This window comes from Saimiri boliviensis, chromosome 3 (genome assembly GCF_048565385.1).
Source record: "Saimiri boliviensis isolate mSaiBol1 chromosome 3, mSaiBol1.pri, whole genome shotgun sequence".
NCBI classification, from domain to species: domain Eukaryota; kingdom Metazoa; phylum Chordata; class Mammalia; order Primates; family Cebidae; genus Saimiri; species Saimiri boliviensis.
In genome coordinates, this window is record NC_133451.1 from 19,956,408 (window position 1) to 19,974,517 (window position 18,110).

At 40.1% G+C, this 18,110-nt stretch overlaps 1 protein-coding gene across 6 annotated transcripts in view; it reads right to left on the reverse strand.

Moving 5' to 3' along the window:
• KCNIP4 (potassium voltage-gated channel interacting protein 4) overlaps window positions 1-18,110 on the reverse strand; it is a 1,209,336-nt gene that overhangs the window by 248,755 nt on the left and 942,471 nt on the right. The window contains exon 1 of one of the 6 annotated variants that reach the window (XM_074395952.1): window positions 592-16,544. The exons of 4 other annotated variants lie outside the window; for them this stretch is intronic. In XM_074395952.1, coding sequence (XP_074252053.1) covers window positions 592-703 — 112 coding nt within the window. In that variant the 5' untranslated portion in view covers window positions 704-16,544. Of the gene's footprint in view, window positions 1-591; window positions 16,545-18,110 lie in introns of those variants that run through there. One more of the 6 variants, XM_074395955.1, reaches the window with a different exon arrangement.

Genomic DNA, 18,110 nt, shown 5'->3' on the forward strand with positions numbered 1-18,110 from the left:
CACTCAGGAGACATATGAGCAATAAGACTCGGTGGGGAATGCAAACGAAACACTTTTGCAGATTAAGCATTCAAAGCACATTTTTGTTGAGCACCCGTTAACTCAATTTTATATTAAAAGCTTACCCATTTTATATCATAATAAACAATCCGGGTTCACCCCATACCTCCTAACTAATGAAGCACACACAGATATTCTCTTCACAAATCAAGATATTCTTCCATAGGATGAAATCACAAATGACATTAAGGTGTGGTAGCCAACATGAAATTGACAACCGAATACCAACCTGTATTATCACCCCATAGGATAGAGTCCTAACTCCCCACCTTAGAGACACATTTAACCCACAAAATACTAAACCCAAGTAGATTTCAAATAGAAAGATAATAGCACAATATCACTTCCCTTCTAATATCAAGTATCTGGATAAACCAAAATGAACTGTCCAGTCGCTAGGATACTCTCTGCCCAACATGCATATTTTAAAACTTTTACTTTGGGTATTAAGCCTTCTCAACTTCTGCAGCTTCTGTATCTACTTCTAAACCTGACCTGCCCAACAGCACAGACTGGGAGCGACCACTTTACCTTCTGAAAAATCAATCAGTCCCAGCAAATGAAGCAGCTTCAGAGATGCACATATAATCACAACAATACCCACTGTTTGCAGTCCTTCGGACTCCCACTCCAGAGTCAACATCCTCTGAGCTGGCAGAGCATCCCAGCCTCCAGACTACTCCTTTGGAGAGGAGGGAGTTAATTACAGAATCGTAGCAACGTCAGGCTTGGAACAAAGACTTGCAAGGGGAAAAAGTGAGCAGCTCCTCGCAGATGCACCCTGCAAAGCCGGCGGCCCCCCGGGGTGAGGACAGATCTGGGCTAAAGTCCAGCCTCTCATGCTGATCCTGGCATTTGGCTGGCGGGGCTCTCCCTAACCACAGCGCACGGACCTCTCCCCTCCGCGCTGCAGCCAGCGGGCGAGTACTTCGACTTCAGAGCTGCTGCGAGGGAAACGTCTGTCGGAGAACTGGAGACTTTGCGGTGTCCGTGGCAAGAAGGGACACTCCTAGGAAACTTGCCCGGCAGAGCACTGCGCGCTCCCCTCGCTAACGCGAGGCTGGGCAGATCTGTCCGTGCGCTAGTTTCCTGCCAGGGAAGCTTGCGAATGGCCCCTTTTTGCCAAAGCTGCTGCTCTCTCCTCCCAGAGCCTCCTCTGGGAGACAGCTCAGCCCCTCTCTGAATGCCAGGAAATAATCAGTTCTGGTGGCTGGTGCCTACGGGCCCTTTCTGAAGGCCCCGGTGGAAGTCTATGAGCAGCTTTTCCCGGGGGGAAAAGTGCAGGAGCAAAGCTCCACGAGTCAATGACTGTCAAGCAAGAACACCTGAGCCTTCCCGCCACGCCACTCCTTGCTCTGAGCTCCGCCATCACGTCAGGTGCATTATTAAGGGAGATTGATTTAGTCCTTATATTTACAAACGTGGAGTGGGGCATGGCAGAGCAGTACCAGTAACACCTAAGATGTTCATAACTGTCTCCAGGAAGGTGTGTACCGCCATCGTCCTTTAAAGTCTGGTCTCAGCCTCTCTCAAAACAAAGTTTCACAAACTTCTCTGATGATAAAAATAACCTGGCGTTGTTTTTAAAAAAAAAAAAAAAAAAAAAAAAAAAAAAAAAAAAAAAAAACACGCTCATCAGAGGAGCCTGGAGTGTGTGTCATTAAGAAACCCAGGTGACTTATCAACTGGGAAGTGTGGACAGCACTGTCCGCAGAGATGCCATCGGCGTGTTAGTCTAAACCACTCCAAACAGACCCTGTGCTGTGCCAGGACCACACTGGCTGAATCACTCTGTTGGTTAGCTCCACTCTGCTGAAGCACAACCTAAAAATGGAGGTGAAGAGAATCAACCGGGGCTCTGCATGTGAACTGGAAATATCAGGGTTTGTGAGTAATAGCTCAGAACCCCAGGGACATTTGCAAGTTCCATTTCTTTTCTGCTATGTGATCTTGTGCAAGACACCTAACCACTCTAATAATAGGTCCTAGTCTATGAAGTCAAGATCGTAATACTTCATTTAAAATTCTCCATTTAAAGGGAATTATGGGAAATTAGATGTGATCACAATAATAGTTAACATTTACTAAGCATTTACTATGTGCTCATCAATACTGTAGTGACTTATTAACAATTAACTTATCACTACAGCTCGACGTGGTCAGTATTATAATCATCTTAACTTTGTAGGTGAGGAAAACAAAGGGCGAAGAGGTTAACTAACTTGCCAAGCAGTGGGCATGGTGATGGGAAGGCAACAGGCATTCATTCTTTCAGTCATTCATTTGCATTTATTAAGCTGCTACTGTGAGCTACAAATGGTACATGAATGATCAAATAATGAACAACACTCAGTTCTTCCTTTTAGGGGCTTATAGTTTAATGAGGAGGCAGTCATGAAGTAAAATGTGACCAGTAAATGCACCAACACTCAAATAGATATCTCAGTGCAGTACCATGGGAACACAAAGAGGGAAGGTCAACTCTACTTGGGAAAGGGCTTGGTGATATCAGGAAGGAGACGTTATAGAGGTGGTAATCATCCAAAATAGTAACTTGTATCATTACTAGAAGTATTATAGTATACTATGCTCAAGTTTTGAGGTTGGTAGACCTGGGTAAAATACTAGCCTGTCCCTTGCTTGCTCTATGACCTTGGAGAATCCGCTCCATCTCTGAATCTCAGTTTAAAATGGGAATGTTACTGGCCCCTTCTCATGGTTGATATAAGAATTAACTGTCTGTGGGGAGTTCAGCCCAGTCCCTGTGGTCCCCTGCTCAGCATATGGTAGTTGAGATTATGGTGGAAATTCCAACCTTTTTTTTTTTTTTTTTTTTTTGAGACAAAGTCTCGCTCTGTCGCCCAGGCTGGAGTGCAGTGGCACAATCTCAGCTCACTGCAACCTCTGCCTCCAGGGTTCAAGCAATTCTCTGCCTCAGCCTCCAGAGTAGCTGGGATTACAAGCACAAGCCACCACACCCAGCTATTTTTTTTTTCTTTTTTTGTATTTTTTAAAATAGAGATAGGGTTTCACCATCTTGGCCAGGCTGGTCTTGAACTCCTGACCTTGTGATCCACCTGCCTCAGCCTCCCAAAGTGCTGGGATTACAGGCATGAGCCACCATGCTTGGCCAAGTTCCAACGCTTTAGAGGCTCTGCAAGTTTTCCCTGAATGAAACTATTTTGCTCTTCCCTGGTCCTGCCACCCCTGCTCCAAGGTCTACTTCCAGTATTTTTCCCATGAAGACCTGCTGATCATCTCAACCCAGAGGGTTGTTCATTTCCCTTGAGTACTAGAAATAAGTTGGTCCTGCCAAAGGTGCTTCTCATTTTGAATAACATGTTTATAAGGGATACCTTTGTATCCATCTGCCCAATCACCCAACCATTCAAACATTTTCTTCTCAGTTATGTCTGCAAGCCTGGGGAGGGGAAGCAGGTTTTAGTATTTAATGGGAAAAAAATATATTAGGTAACGATTTTCTGAAATTTCTACCAACCTTTAGCTACAGAAAGTCAAAAATTGAAATAAAAATTACAGAAATTAATTAGGTCAATTAAATGTAAACATGTCTTTTAATCCTACATCACACCATATTGTAGTTGAAAACAACTAAAGGGCAGAGAGGGGATCTTAGGGTTAGAAAACCCAGAATTCAATCATTGCTTTGTCTGGCTTCCAAATTCATGCTTTTCTCTTTATTTCTATCAGCAGATTTCAGCAAATATTTGCTGATTGATCTCTTGGTTTACAGAGTTGGTAAAGTATTTTCAAATTGCCACATCTCATTTTCAGGAATAAAATTCCTATCCATTTTGAAATTCACATGAAGTTCTATGAACATGATTTTGTTGGATTTCAGACAGGGTTTGCCTTCAGGACAATAGCATTCTCTGTTTAGAATCTGCCAGCTGATTAGAGGTCCGGCCCCTTCCTATCTGCATTAGCTACCGTTACCACGTGCTTTCTGAGCTCTGTCTGTCAGCTGTGGCTATCAGATCAAATCTGCTGGCTCCCAAGTATGCAGGGGTTCTTTCACATGCACCCCCACCTGTGAGATTTTGTAAGGTGACAGCACCATCAGAGGAGTTTCACGATTCATCTGAAAAGTCTAGGGAAGCCGGGGGCATCTGGAAAATGTTTATCTAGGGCCACTCTGGGAAAGAATAGTTGCCTGCATAGCACTTTGGGAGGCCCAGGTGGGAGGATCACTTGAGCTCAGGAGTTAGAGACCAGCCTGAGCAACATAGTGAGACCATATCTCTATTTTTAATATTTAAAAATTTAAAGTAACTCCAGATCATGGATCAATCATTTTATTGCAGTAATTTGCTAGCCCCAACTCAGCTTTTTATATTAAAACATCTTTGCTTTCTCCCTGATTCCCAGGCTCACCCCTTTCTTTACATTATATGGGTGTCGGATAGAGGTCTGTCTTTCAGACCAAAGGAAGGGAATACCAAAGGTACACTAATGGCTTTTACCCACTGACTTTAAGCCAGGCACTGTATTATGTAGTTTACATGTACGAATTAGTTTCATGTCACCCAAATCAGTAGGTTAGGTGTTATTATCACTATTTCAAAGAAGAATAAAAACTAAGGGGCATTTGGATTAATTTATTTTCACAAAATTACATTGAACAAGGGACATAACCAGGTTTTATACCTGATTTACTCCAAAAATAGTAGAGAACTTTATGGAGAACTTTTAATTGTCAGGCACTACTCTAAAATCTTTACAGATATTAACTAATTTAATCCTTTTATAATTTCCTAAAATCTACACTATAGTTTGGTTTCAAGGAGAAAATTCAGACTTTAAAAGGTTAAGCCACTTGCCTGAAGTCTCACAGATAGCACTTGGTAGGACTGGAATTTGTATGTGGGCTACTTGGTACCAGGTTCTCCACACTTCGTCAATCACCACTCCACTCTCAGGCCCCTCTGCCCGATGTTGAATGGTTCTTTAACTGGGACCATTTAACAGGGTAAGAGACTTCGAAAGGAAAATGTCTTCAGAAACTCTTAGGAAAGTAAGAACTCACTCCAAGGAGGCATGTCCAAGTCAATTGACCAGTCTGTTAAAGAGAGAGGTTCAGTAGACTTTGTTTCCTCACCGCACTCCATTGTGATCCTTTAAATAATCTCAAATGAGATGATTTATCTAAAATCTGAAATTGATAATTTTTTCCTTCCTTGTTATAGCTTCAGTTTGAAATTTCATCAGGTGATAGTCTCAGTTAAGAAATGTTCCTCATACTATTTGTTGACATTATAATAAATGCAAAAATAAATGTAGCAAGATTGAGAAAAACATTAAAGTCAGATATATTTACTGTCTGCCTGTTCTCTCCTCAAATACATAGAATATCAATGCATATAGAAACAAGTTAAGTCAAATTTAAATTTAAGATTCTTAGTCTATGAAGGGAATCAGAAAATGTTACTCCAAAATATGTCACTTTGGCATAAGGATTATTTTCAATTGAAGACAACTGAAATAGGAGACTCAGAAAAGGCTCACTAACTTCCCCCTTTCTGCCTCAAGGCAGGTGATAAATGTATAATTTTATCTTTGTAAAGTATTCCCTTCTGCTTTCCTGTATCAGAAGAAAGAAACAACTGTAATCACTCGTCAGAAAACCACACAAATAAGCCTTGTATTCCATTAGTTTCTCCTATATATTTTTCTTTGAACAATTTACCACTGTAGAAGCCTGAACCCTTTTTTCTTTGTCTTGTCACTTCAAAATTGATCACCCTTTAATAGGATGATTCTACAAGCCCCCAATTCTAACCATCTATTTGAATTACTCTTGACTTCTCACATGTATATTTTCACTGCACATGTAAATAAACTCTATTATCTATTTTTCCCATCACTCTGTCCTTTGCCAGCTCAACTTATAGGGCCTGACTACTAAACATGAGAAAGAAGGAGAGAAAGTTTTTTCATCCCTACACCCATATTTGTACAATCTTTTAGAAATCATTTAAATATAAAATAATCTATTTTAAAAATTTACAAATGCATAAAAAGGAGATTTAGAGAGCAGAGTTGGCTTGTTCAAGGTCAGGGACTTGAAAGTGGACACAGGTGGCTTTGAAACTTTTAGCTTTTCATATTTCTTGACTTGCTTAGTATAGGAGAAATCAGGAAGATACACTGAAAAGTTAAAAAGTAGTGAAGTTCTAGAAGGAAAATTTCTTCTCTCATTCAATAGGAGCTAAGAAAAGCAAGCCATCAGGATGGTTGGCGTAATCTGGAAGGTTGCACTGAAGAGAGAAAACTAATCTAGGTCGTTGAAAATGAGTTTGGAGAAAAGAAGTGACTGTCCCAGGAACACAAATGGGCATACACAAAGACAGTATTGGTCAGGTGCTGTGGCTCATGCGTGTAATCCTAGTATTTTGGGAGGTCAAGGTGGACAGATCACTTGAACTCACAAGTTCAAGACCAGCTTGGGCAACATGGAGAAAATTACAAAATTACAAAAATTAGCTGAGCATGGTAATGTGGGCCTGTAGTCTCAGCTCCTTGGGGAGCTGAGGTGGGAGGATTGCTTGAACCCGAGAGACAGATGCTGCCAATACCACTGCACTCCAGCCTGGGCAACAGAGCGTGACCCTGTCTCAAAAAAAACAACAACAACAACAACAACAACAAAACCACGAAAGACAGCAGGCGTAACAGTGGTAAAGCCAGACGGAGACTTCCAAGGCAGGAAAGAAAAATGAGATTTAGTTGTTGAAAGAAGCCACTTAACATCAGGACTTGATGGGGCAAGTGACAAAGGCCAGGTCAGTGTACGACCCTTAACGTCTCTTCACATTTTAAGATTTCTCATCAAAGTGATGGAAGTGATTCATCCTCAGGCACCCTCTACTCTACCCTCAACATCACCTCCCCATTAAAGTGTATCAAGACTTTCTGTCTTGGGGTTTCTCAATTACTTTGAAAATCCCTAAATGTTCTTTAGATGAACTTTCTGCTCAAACACGATCAGACTCAAGCGATTTCACTTAGCTGAAGGCTCATTTCTGAAAGGTTCGTAAATGTGTCTTGAATGGACTTCTTTAAAATATGTATATGGATGTCCATTAAACAACTAAGCACTGTAGCCTTCTGTTTTGAATGCCCTATTGAATCCACAAGGTCGACTAGAGTTTCAAACAGAAAGCCGAGGGAAAAAATACCTTCCGTCCTAAAACACTTCCAGCAATATTGCATGAATGTATCTTGAAAATAGTTCTTATGACTTTTATGATCAAAGCATGTGTGGCATGTAATTCATATAAACAAATGAACAGACTATTTGGAAATCCAACTAGAAAACTTACATTAGAATATAAGCTTTCCTTAGGGTTTATGATATGTTTTTTGCCATAATTTTCTTTTCCCAGCCTTTGTGGCCTAATCTGAATGAGTTCCTGGGTTTACCCATTTAATCCAGTATGCAATTTGTGGCTCTCCTGTCATATCCATTTTGATGCAATCTCTCAATAATAAGAGTCTGTCACAGCCCACCACACTGGGCTGGCTTTAGGGCAGTGATTCACCAGGATAATAATAATCATGATCCCTTTTATGCATTATAGTTTGTGGTACAATAACATTGATTTCCTACCACGTGACACACAGTGTGCTGTGTGTATTACATAAACTGTCTTAATATCTCAATAGGACAACCTAATTATTGACCCCATTACACAGATGAGAATGTCAAGATGCAAAAGTTTAAATAACTAGCCCAAAACTGCAATGCTAGCAGTTGGGGAGCTGGGACTTGACTTCAAGAATTCTCACTCAAGAGCCAATGTTCTTACATCGGAGGGGAAGTATGTGTCAAAGTCATCATTTTTGTTTTGTTTTATTTTATTTTTTATTGTGGCCCCATTACATAAAGAAAAACAGGATTTAAAAAGCAAATGACCTTCAGAAAAGTAGGATGTGACCTTAATCTCATAATAAAGTATAAATATTTAGTAAATTCTTTCCCTGGAACAAGGTTAAGAGAGCAATGAAAACACAAATGAGATAAGGGAAGGAGCTCAGGATAGAGGTGAGAGGAAGGAGAAAAGATGAAGGGAGGGGAGAAGAGAGGAACAAAGGGGAAAGGGAGAAATGAGAGAGAGAAGAAACGCAATCCTACACTCCAGGCACTGAGAAGTTCCAGGATACATAGATCAATGGGGCCTCTGTTCTGTTTGTGAGATTCTCATAGATGGCCATGGAGATATGATCTAAAATGAATAAAAGAGGGCTCCAGGAAAGGGATGATTAAGGGGCTATTACTCCTTCAATTAATCCTGCCTCTCTAGTCTACCAGTCTTGGGTCTCCTATAACTAGAAATACAGAATCTCTTTAGCTTCACTTTCTTAGCTACAGCTTCAGATGACCTTAGAAATGGAGCAGGTGGTTTAACAAGTATGATAAATGGCATCTCCACGGATGTTGTGGTAGCCATGGCTGGGCCTTGGCCCTACATCTAGGGCCTGTTCCTAGGCCCTATGATACCTTCCTGCTCATTTGGGCCAAGGCCTTGCTGCCATAGATACATCACTTCGTCAGCTTGATCCTCCCAGTTCTTGGCCACGAGATTCCCAGAGACTGGCTTGCATGTTCTCAGAGCTTCCTAAACTCATTTCTTGCACCACAATAGAACTTGGGAACCCAGCATGCTTTGGCTTAAACACTTTCCGATTCTGCAGAGGAACTGAATGAATATTTTTAGCATACTTGGTTGTCTAAGAGTTGTAGGGACTGTGTTAGTCTGTTCTCACACTGCTAGGAAGAAATACCCAAGCCCGAATAATTTATAAAGGAAAGAGGTTTAATCGACTCACAGTTCCTCATTGCTGGGGAGGCCTCAGGAAATTTACAATTATGGAAAAAGGCAAAGGAGAAGCAGGCACCTTCCTCATAGGGCGGCAGGATGAAGTGGGTGCAAGCAGGGAAATGCCAGACACACAAAACCATCAGATTCCCTGAGAACTCACTGGCTATCATGAGAGCAGCATGGGGGAAACTGCTCCCATGATCTGATTACCTCCACCCAGTCCTGCCCTTGACATGTGGGGATTATGGAGATTACAATTCAAAATGAAATTTTGGGTGGGGCAAAGCCAAACCATATCAAGATTATATGCAAAGAAAATTTCATATAGTTCTCAAAATTCTCTTTCTCAAATAAGTCCAAATTCCTATGTTTATCCATGTGCGCTCTCCTCATATTCCCCCTGTCTCCCTCTCCCCCATCCTACATACAATTATCACCAGGATCATTTTCCTCATCTATGAGATTAAAATGCATGAAGTCTCAATGACCTGGAAGTCCCCTTTGTGTCAACCTCAAAGCCCTGCACATTCTCAATGGTTGATGAACAAAGAAAGCACAGAGTAAATGTTTAGAGAATGCCTACTAGAATGCAGGTATGGGTCAGGGTAGGTATTCATTCTCTAAGTGCTAGCTCTCTGAGGTCACGGCACAGGACTGGGTACCAGATGTGTGTAGCCTGGCTTTCAGACCATTAGTCCAGTTCTCTTCCCACTGCAACGGGGTGTGAAGATGTCTACATAATAGCTAAGTTACAAGCAAGAAGGGAATATGCACTATAGAAGAGAGAGATTTCTTATAGTGAGATCAGGAAAATCTCAAAGAAGGAGAAGACATATGAACTGACCGTGAAGGCCAAGATTAATATTACCTGTGTCCATATTGCTGTTCATGACTGCAAACTCTTGCTAGTGCTCCCTAAATAAGAAATATCTAAGAATAGCTTCCAAGATTCATTGTAACCCAGCAATCAGTGAAGCTGGGGGTTATACCCCAATGAATCACTTTGACAAAAGTGACTAAGTCTTATTAAAAGAAGTAGAGGAAGAAGAAAAGTTTTCCCCTACCTCAGCTTCAAATACAGAGGCCCAGAGAACTGGAAACAAAATTGTTCTTCTGGGCATGAGGTTTCCCAGAGCTCACAGTCAGTACTGCAGCTTATCTGCCTGAGACGGCTTATTTTCTGTCATTGTACCCATTACTATAACGTTGAAATTAGTTTGTACTTGTTTCCTGTTGCTGCTGTGGCAAATCGCCACAAGACTGGTGGCTTAAAACAACACAAATTTATTATGTGATGGTTCTGAAGATTAGAAGTTTGAAATGGTTCTCACTGGGCTTAAATCAGGGTGTTGGCAGGGCCACGTTCCTATTGGAGGATCTAGGAGACAATCAATTTTCCTGCTTTTCTGGCTTCTAGAGGCTGCCTGCTTATCTTGGCTTGTGGCCCCTTCCATTGTCGTGCCAGTAACGTCTTGAGTCTCTCTCACATTGCATTGCTCTGACACTGACCCATCTACCTCCTTCTTTCCTTGTAATTACATTGGGCTCACCTAAATAATCCAGAATACTATTCTTATTTTAGGGTCCTCTGATGAGCAACCTTAATTTCATTTGCAATACCAATTACCTTGTGCCACATAACCTAAAACAACACAAATTTATTATTTCACAATTTTTGGGTTTAGGATATGGACATCTTTGGGTTTTTTAAAATTCTGCCTACCACATGGTTGTAATATATTACTTTTAACAGGAAACACTCTTTAAATAAGAAGAATAAGGATAACCTAAACAGAAATTCATGAAGATAGATTCCACTTTATTAGGAACAAACCTATTGAGCTAAGCGCATGTGAGTGTGAGAGTATGTGTGGTGTGTTTTATTTTTAACGTACAGAAAAAGAACCTTGTCTTTGAGAAGGAAAGGGCAGCTTTAATTAGCATTCCTATTTCTGAACTAATTTTCACAGAGAAAGGGCTCTGAGGACTGTACATTTCAAAATATTAAAAAGGGAACACTAAACAATTTAGAATGTATAAAATAATGATCAGACCGAGGGACACTCTCCTTTCATTTTAGTGGTCAGAAACAGTTAGGTGCAAGCCCAGACGTGAACTATGAGTTACAGGATAGAACCCTGGAATATGCAGAACTGGGAGGTATTCTTCCCTCAAAGAATTTCCTGGACTATTACGAAAGAAAATAGAGGAGAAATGACTGCATCAGTAGAGAAAAGACATTAATATGTTATTAGTCCCATCAACTAGCTTAGCTGTCTTAGGATGGAGAAAGCTGAAATGAACTAAACTCTTCAGCTACTGAATTTTTCATTTTTAGTTGAAGTGTGCAATGCTCTGAACATGAGAAAGTTATAGAGTATGACTTTCAAAGACTGTTCATGGTGGCAATTAACTCTAGGAAATGAGGGGCTGTATCCTTTGAAGATGTTACCCATCAGGTAATCCAGGTAGAGCTGCTGAGCTGATAATTTGAAATGTGGAGCTTTGCCCTGGGAGAAGGGCCAGAGCAAGAGAGAAGATAATCTTGGATTCATCCACATAAAGGAGATAATTGAAGTGACAGGAGTGAATGAGATATTCAGGAAAGAGATAGAAAGAGAAAAGAACAAAGAATCAACCTTCTAGGAGCAAGAGGAGCCAACAGAGCCAGAGCAGCTGTAGTAAGTGAGATATCAGGGGACCCTAGGAAGTAATGTTTCATGGGAGTCAAGAGAGGAGAGAGCATCAGAGAAAGACTAGATCATCAAGTTCACTGTACACGCCCTGCTAATCTCAAGTGAAAGTTTGGTCCTAGCACCAATTAGCTTTAGGAAAATGTGTGTACAGGGGGCATTTCTATGTATGTACATGTGCAGAGGCCTGAGGGCAGAGGTGAAATGTAAAAGATAATGGTTAAAGGGATTTTCAACCATAACATGTAATCTACAATAAAAGTCTGCAGCCACCATCGTATTGATTACTTATAAGGGAAAACTCTCATAAGGCAACTAGACTTCACTTTTACATTATTTTGACATGAGTCAATGAAAAGATAAAAGAAAATAGATCTGAGGTCCACTGGTCTACTGAAGTAGTCTTCAAGTCTGAAAGAGCGAAGGGCTGAAATTTTAATTCATATCTCATTATTTAATAGTCTGGCTTAAAAATAAGAAAAGACTGGTCTCTTCATCAGTGGTAAAAGATGAGAACAAGGTCATAAAATGAATAAAGATAATAGCCCTTTGCAAAGAAGTGCCCCAAGTAGAGGATGACTCAATGTCTTGACACTAGTGAGAATAAATTGCACAGTCGGTGTATTTAATCATGAAGTTCTTATGCTTTGCTTTTTTATTCAATCCCAGATAATTCACCAAGTATTACTGAGCATCCAGTAAGGGCCCAACATTGATGCAGGAGCTGTACGGTAGGTACAAGTGAGCCAGCTTTTATTTTCTTGGTGCCTACAGTCAAATGGGAAGTGCAGAAAAATAAAGAGGCAGTTGTTAAATACTACAGTGAGAGCAAAGGTGGTTCATCATGGGAGTTCATTTCACAGACACTTAACTCATCCTTGATTCTAGACAAGTTTTCTGAAAAAAAGACATACTCTGAGTAGAGATCTTAAGCATCAACAGGGTCAGACAAAGATAGGAAAAATCTGTTACTTATAGAGCAAACAGTAGTTTCAATAGCTTGGAACCTAAAATCACACTTTATCTTAGACATAGGCAAGAGCTCAGTTGCCTGAGTGAGTGTGTTTGGGTAAGAACAGCACAAAGTTGATCAATTGGGAATAAATCATATTTCAAGATACATGTCTATTAAAGTAAACAGAACACAGGTCATGAAGGATCTATGCAAAATAAAAGTTTGGATTTTTTTTTTTTTTTAAATCTTGAGAGCAGGAGGGAACCACTGAAAGGCTGTAAGCAGAGGCACACAGCATCAAGCCGTATCCTTTAGAATGATCACTGTGGTTGCTGCACAGACAAGTGACTGGGGGTTGAGGGGTGAGTGTGGCTGGTCTAAAGGCAAAGGGACAAATTACGAGGTTGTTCCAGAAATTCAGGGAGAGATGACTTAGGAATATGTCAAACCATCTAGAGAGGCTTAGATGGAAGTGACAGATACAGATGTGATGAAATCTATAGATAAAAAAACCAAGGAACCACTAGAGCTGAAAAGGAAAAGAGTACAAGATGATATTCAAGTTTTCAGAAAAAAATTACATTTCTAGTTGAAAATTAAGAGGTTATTTGCAAAATGAATTACAGTATAAAAGACTAACAAACTGGTATGCAAAGGTTTAAAGCAAGAAGGAAATGGAACATGAACATCGCAATTTAGAATTTTCTGGTAGAGGCAACTTAATCTTCTCAGAGTATTCATCTTCACATTTGGGACATCCAGTCATTGCCAAAATATGGGGAAAAATAATTGAGAATATGTGCCATGTGAGTATTTGTTCATGACCATTTAAAAGCAAATGCTGCTGCAGTGTGGACTCCTCCTACTCCCCCGCATCTTAAAATGGTGAATTTTCCAGGTAGGTGTACACCAGGTAGGTGTACATTGATTCCAGCAGCTTCCAAGTAGAAGGATCTTCAGCTAACATGCAAATCATTAGCAAATGTATTTTGCTAATTCTGAGTACCACTGTCAACTCTAGACCAAAGCCAGCATCCTCTCCTTCATGACTCCTCTAGTAAGGCATCAGCTACTGCCCTTGCCTCCCCATATTCTATCCTATAGAAAGAAAAGACAGAGTAAATCTTAAAGCATAGATCAAGTCATGTGATTATTCTGCTCAAAAACCTTCCAATAGCTTTTATTTTTTTAAATAGAAAAAAAAGACAAATAGAAGCGCATTTAAAGGCCAGGCTTGGTGGCTCATGCCTGTAATCCCAGCAATTTGGGAGGCTGAGGCAGGTGGATCACGTGAGGTCAGGAGTTCAACACCACCCTGGCCAACATAGTGGAACCCTGTCTCTACTAAAAAAAAATAATAATAAAAAAAAATTAAAAAAAAATTAGCCAGGTGTGGTGGTGCATGCCTGTAATCCCAGCTACTAGGGAGACTGAGGCAGGAGAATCAGTTGAATCCAGGGAGTGGAGGTTACAGTAAGCCAACATTGTACCATTGTACTCTAGCCTGGGTGACAAGAGCAAAACTTTATCTCAATTAATTAAAAAAAAGATAAATAAAAGCCCATTTAAAATCAGATATGTGCCTTTAATGATAACTCTTTGGTTTTATCTCTCACTATACATATACCCCTTACTCACTCCAGCCGCAGTGGTCTCCACTGTGTGCCGTGATCACAGACACACTACTCTTAGGGATTTTGCATTTGTGTTTTCCTCTTCCTAGACCTAAGTCTAGCAGATACCTTCTCCCAAATGACACGCTTCCACTCCCAACTCTTCCTCGCCTCTTCCAAACCCTTGTACACCTTTTAGCAATTACCACTATCATATAAACTATATATTGTTTTTTATTGATCTCGTTTTTCCCACTGAGATCTAAAAACACCATTAGGCAGAATTTTTCATCACCTTCGTTTGTGATTTCCAGCACTGAGAATAGATCTGACAAGTAGTAGGTGGTTGATAATGAGTTAATGAATGTTGCTGAACTATCTACTGAAAGCAACACACATTTACCTTCATGAGTGCACATGGTTTCTCCTTAATTAACATAAATAGATGCAATACATCACTCTTAAACATTTTGTATTGCTATGTTAATAGAGAAAAACAGTTCAATTTCCCCTTGGGAGAAAACACTATGAAATTGCTTCATAAATTGCTCATGAAGAAACTGAAAATGTGATAAGTAACTCAAGTTCCAAAAAAGTTTGAGTGACAACAAAACCCCTTTAACCTGCTCTCCAAGGCAGGTGGGTCCTGAAATGGAAAGCTCGTAAGGTTTGTTTGTGTGACGAATTTTGGACTTGACCTGGGTGGAACCGAATTGCTGCATAACTGAGGAAGGTGGGACTTGAAGTGGCCTACCTCCTCCTGTTTCCTGGATGGAGCTGACTTGGTTCAGTGGATGAAAAAAGGGATGAAAACAAAGAAAGAGGAACCAGAGAATGCACTCTCCTTAAGCAATGACAAGAGTAATTTATTGAGTGCCTACTCTGTTAAAGATGTGGTTGGAGAGCCCTCACATATATTATCCCACTTAATTGTCACAAAGATTCCGTTAGTTGTATATTATCTGCACTTAGCAGATAAGGAAATTGAGAGAAGTTTAAAGTGCTTTCTTTCTTGCACACCATTTGTTGGTGCTGGGATTGAATCTAATCTGACTGCTCTCAGACCCTCTTTCTCCATGAAATGATGTATATTTGTTCTTGGACCCTCTTTTTCCTTCTCACCACAAAGCAGAAGGCATGTTTCTTCAGAAATAACTTTAGGAATAATCATTTTGTTTCCAGGTAAGTTCATTAAAACCCTTTGTAACGTATAATACAGTTGAAAGAGCAAGATTGTTTCTATGGAAATGTGAGCTGGGAGCTCTAAACTGCAGACTTAACAAAGGAACGTTGGGGATATAACCTGTTTCCCTCTTCTCAGAGGAGATATATAGGCAGCACTGTTCCATTACTCAAACTCATTCTGTGTTTCATCTTTCCAGATAGCAGTTAGCCCTGCTTTATTTTTTCCCACCATTGAAGTACAAAAGCTGCACGGGTTTTTCACTGCACAAAGTAAATGATGAGCCCAGAGCCAATTTCTCATCTCAGGCACTGCAGTTTTCCATGTGCATTCTGAAAGCTTTGAATATGACTATAAGCACATCAACCAAAACAAACTGTAATTTTTATAAAATAAGCTACAGAGTATGTTTTGCTGAAACTTAACACCTTTTGTCTAAAAGAAAAAGCAGAAAAGGCAGGAAGAGGAGAAACACTCTCGTACTCCATTCGTTGGCAATGCTGAATCCCATGCAAAATCTGGTAGGGCATAATCAAGACATATGGCCTCATCTTTCTTTGCTACTTTCCAAGAGTGAGGTGTTTAAGAAAGCTGAGAACTCTTCCTGGCCAATTCAGAACAGGGCTGTCTGCAGCTATGCTATTCAAAAAATGGAATCAGCAATATGTGCAAGAGTGTTAAAAATGCAAATTCTCAGGCCCACCCCAGATTTACTGAATCAGAATTTTTGGGGTGGGTGCAGCAATCTGTTTTACAAATACTCTGGATGATTGCAATGTAAGTTCAAGTTTGGGAAGCATAAACTAAAGGGAAGGAATTCCACTTGAACATAGAACAATGGGATTCAAGTCACCAGAACATCAATTAATAAAGAATTATTTTGAGATAAGTCAATTAACCTCTATGGCTTTCATGTTTCTTATATATAAAATGAAGAAATTGAGGCAGGGTGCAGTGGCTCACACCTGTAATTCCAGCACTTAGGGAGGCCAAGGCAGGTGGATCACGAGGTCGGGAGTTTGAGACCAGCCTGACCAACATGGTGAAATCCCGTCTCTACTAAAAATACAAAAATTAGCCAGGAGTGGTGGTGCACGCCTGTAATCCCGGCTACTCAGGAAACTGAGGCAGGAGAATAGCTTGAACCCAGGAGGCAGAGTTGGCAGTGAGCTGAGATCATGCCATTGCACTCCAGCCTGAGTGACAGAGACTCTGTCTCAAAAAAAAAAAAAAAAAAAAAAAAAAAAAAAAAAAAAAAAAGAAAGAAAAGAAAAGAAAAAGAAAAAAGAAAAAAAATTGAACCAATTTAATTCTGGATTGCATCTTAACCTATTTTCAGATCATATCATGGTTACCTGATACTGGTATAAACATCCCTCATACCCTCATATAATGAAAGATTTGGGTGTCATTTTCTGACTGCTCTTATTTCTTCTAACTAGTGTAATAGTGACAATAACAACATCAAGGGAGTGCCTCCTGTGTTCGTGTACCATTTCCCAAGTTGGACATGTTTGATCTACTGATGTCCCTTAATAGTAACATCTCCACTTTAGTACTGAGGAAACATAAAGAGCTCATATCACTTCCTGAAGGTCACAAAGAAAGTAAATTACAGAGCCAAAATTTGAACCCAGGTCTGATTTCAAAATCTGCTCCTTCCTTTCTACCAAACTCTATCTTCCCAGAATTGGTGACTTTCATTAATGAATGAAAGAAAGAAATGAAACAAAACACTACAGTGCACAAAGTGGGGGCCAGTAGACCTCATTTCTGTGAACAGTGTGATCCCTTTGAGTATGTAAAGCAATTACTTTGAATATACTTAATACACGTATTGATTTCATATAAAAGCCACTTTACCTAAGAGTGATCAATAAACAACAAGGCTTGCTTTCAGATGTACTTAACTACTGATTTATTGACAACTTGGAGATATTTTGTCCGTGGTGAAGAGACACAAAAAAATAGAAAATGGAGAGAACTTTGGAAAGACTCTAGCTTACAGAGGTTATCATAGGCAAAAGGAAATTCAGAAGTAGAGAAGTCTAGCAATGTGTCCAAGGTCACACAGCTGGTTAGTGGCACAAATATGGTCAGAATGTATCTTCCCACCCACATGAGTTGATGTTATTGCTGATGTTATTTTATTAAATGAAACTGGATATTATTTTTTCAAGAGCGGACACAAATTCAAACATCCATCTTCAGGACACAAATTCAAACGTCCATCTTCAGAGGAAGACTATAAAGAAGGGTGGTAATGCAGATTCTTAAATGACAAGCCAGAAATACAGTTAAGATGCTAGAGGCAAGAGCCTAAAGCAAAGGTATGGGGTTCTGGAATCACGTGTTTGGGGAACTATTAGAAATTCTGTATTACTAAGAAATGAATAAGTACAAATCAGGAAGCAGTTGGAAAGAATTTATGCAAGAGTATGGCACGAACAGATTTGTATCTTAGCTTGCTTTGGCTATAGTATGGATTTAAGGGGTGAGGAAAGGAGGAAGATGTAGCATCCAAGACCAAAACAGTGAGGTGAGTTGGACTTACCATATTCCAGGCAGCAGATGGTAAAGTCTATGCAATGTCAATTTTACAAGCAATGATGTAAAGGAGGAAGACTCAAAAGATTTTTTGAGAGGTAAAATGACCATGACTCAGTGCTCCATTAAATGAGAAAGGAGAGAGTATACAGGCGACTCCCAAATTTCTAACTTGGAAAACCGATGGATTGGTGATGAGATCGGGAGATGAATAGA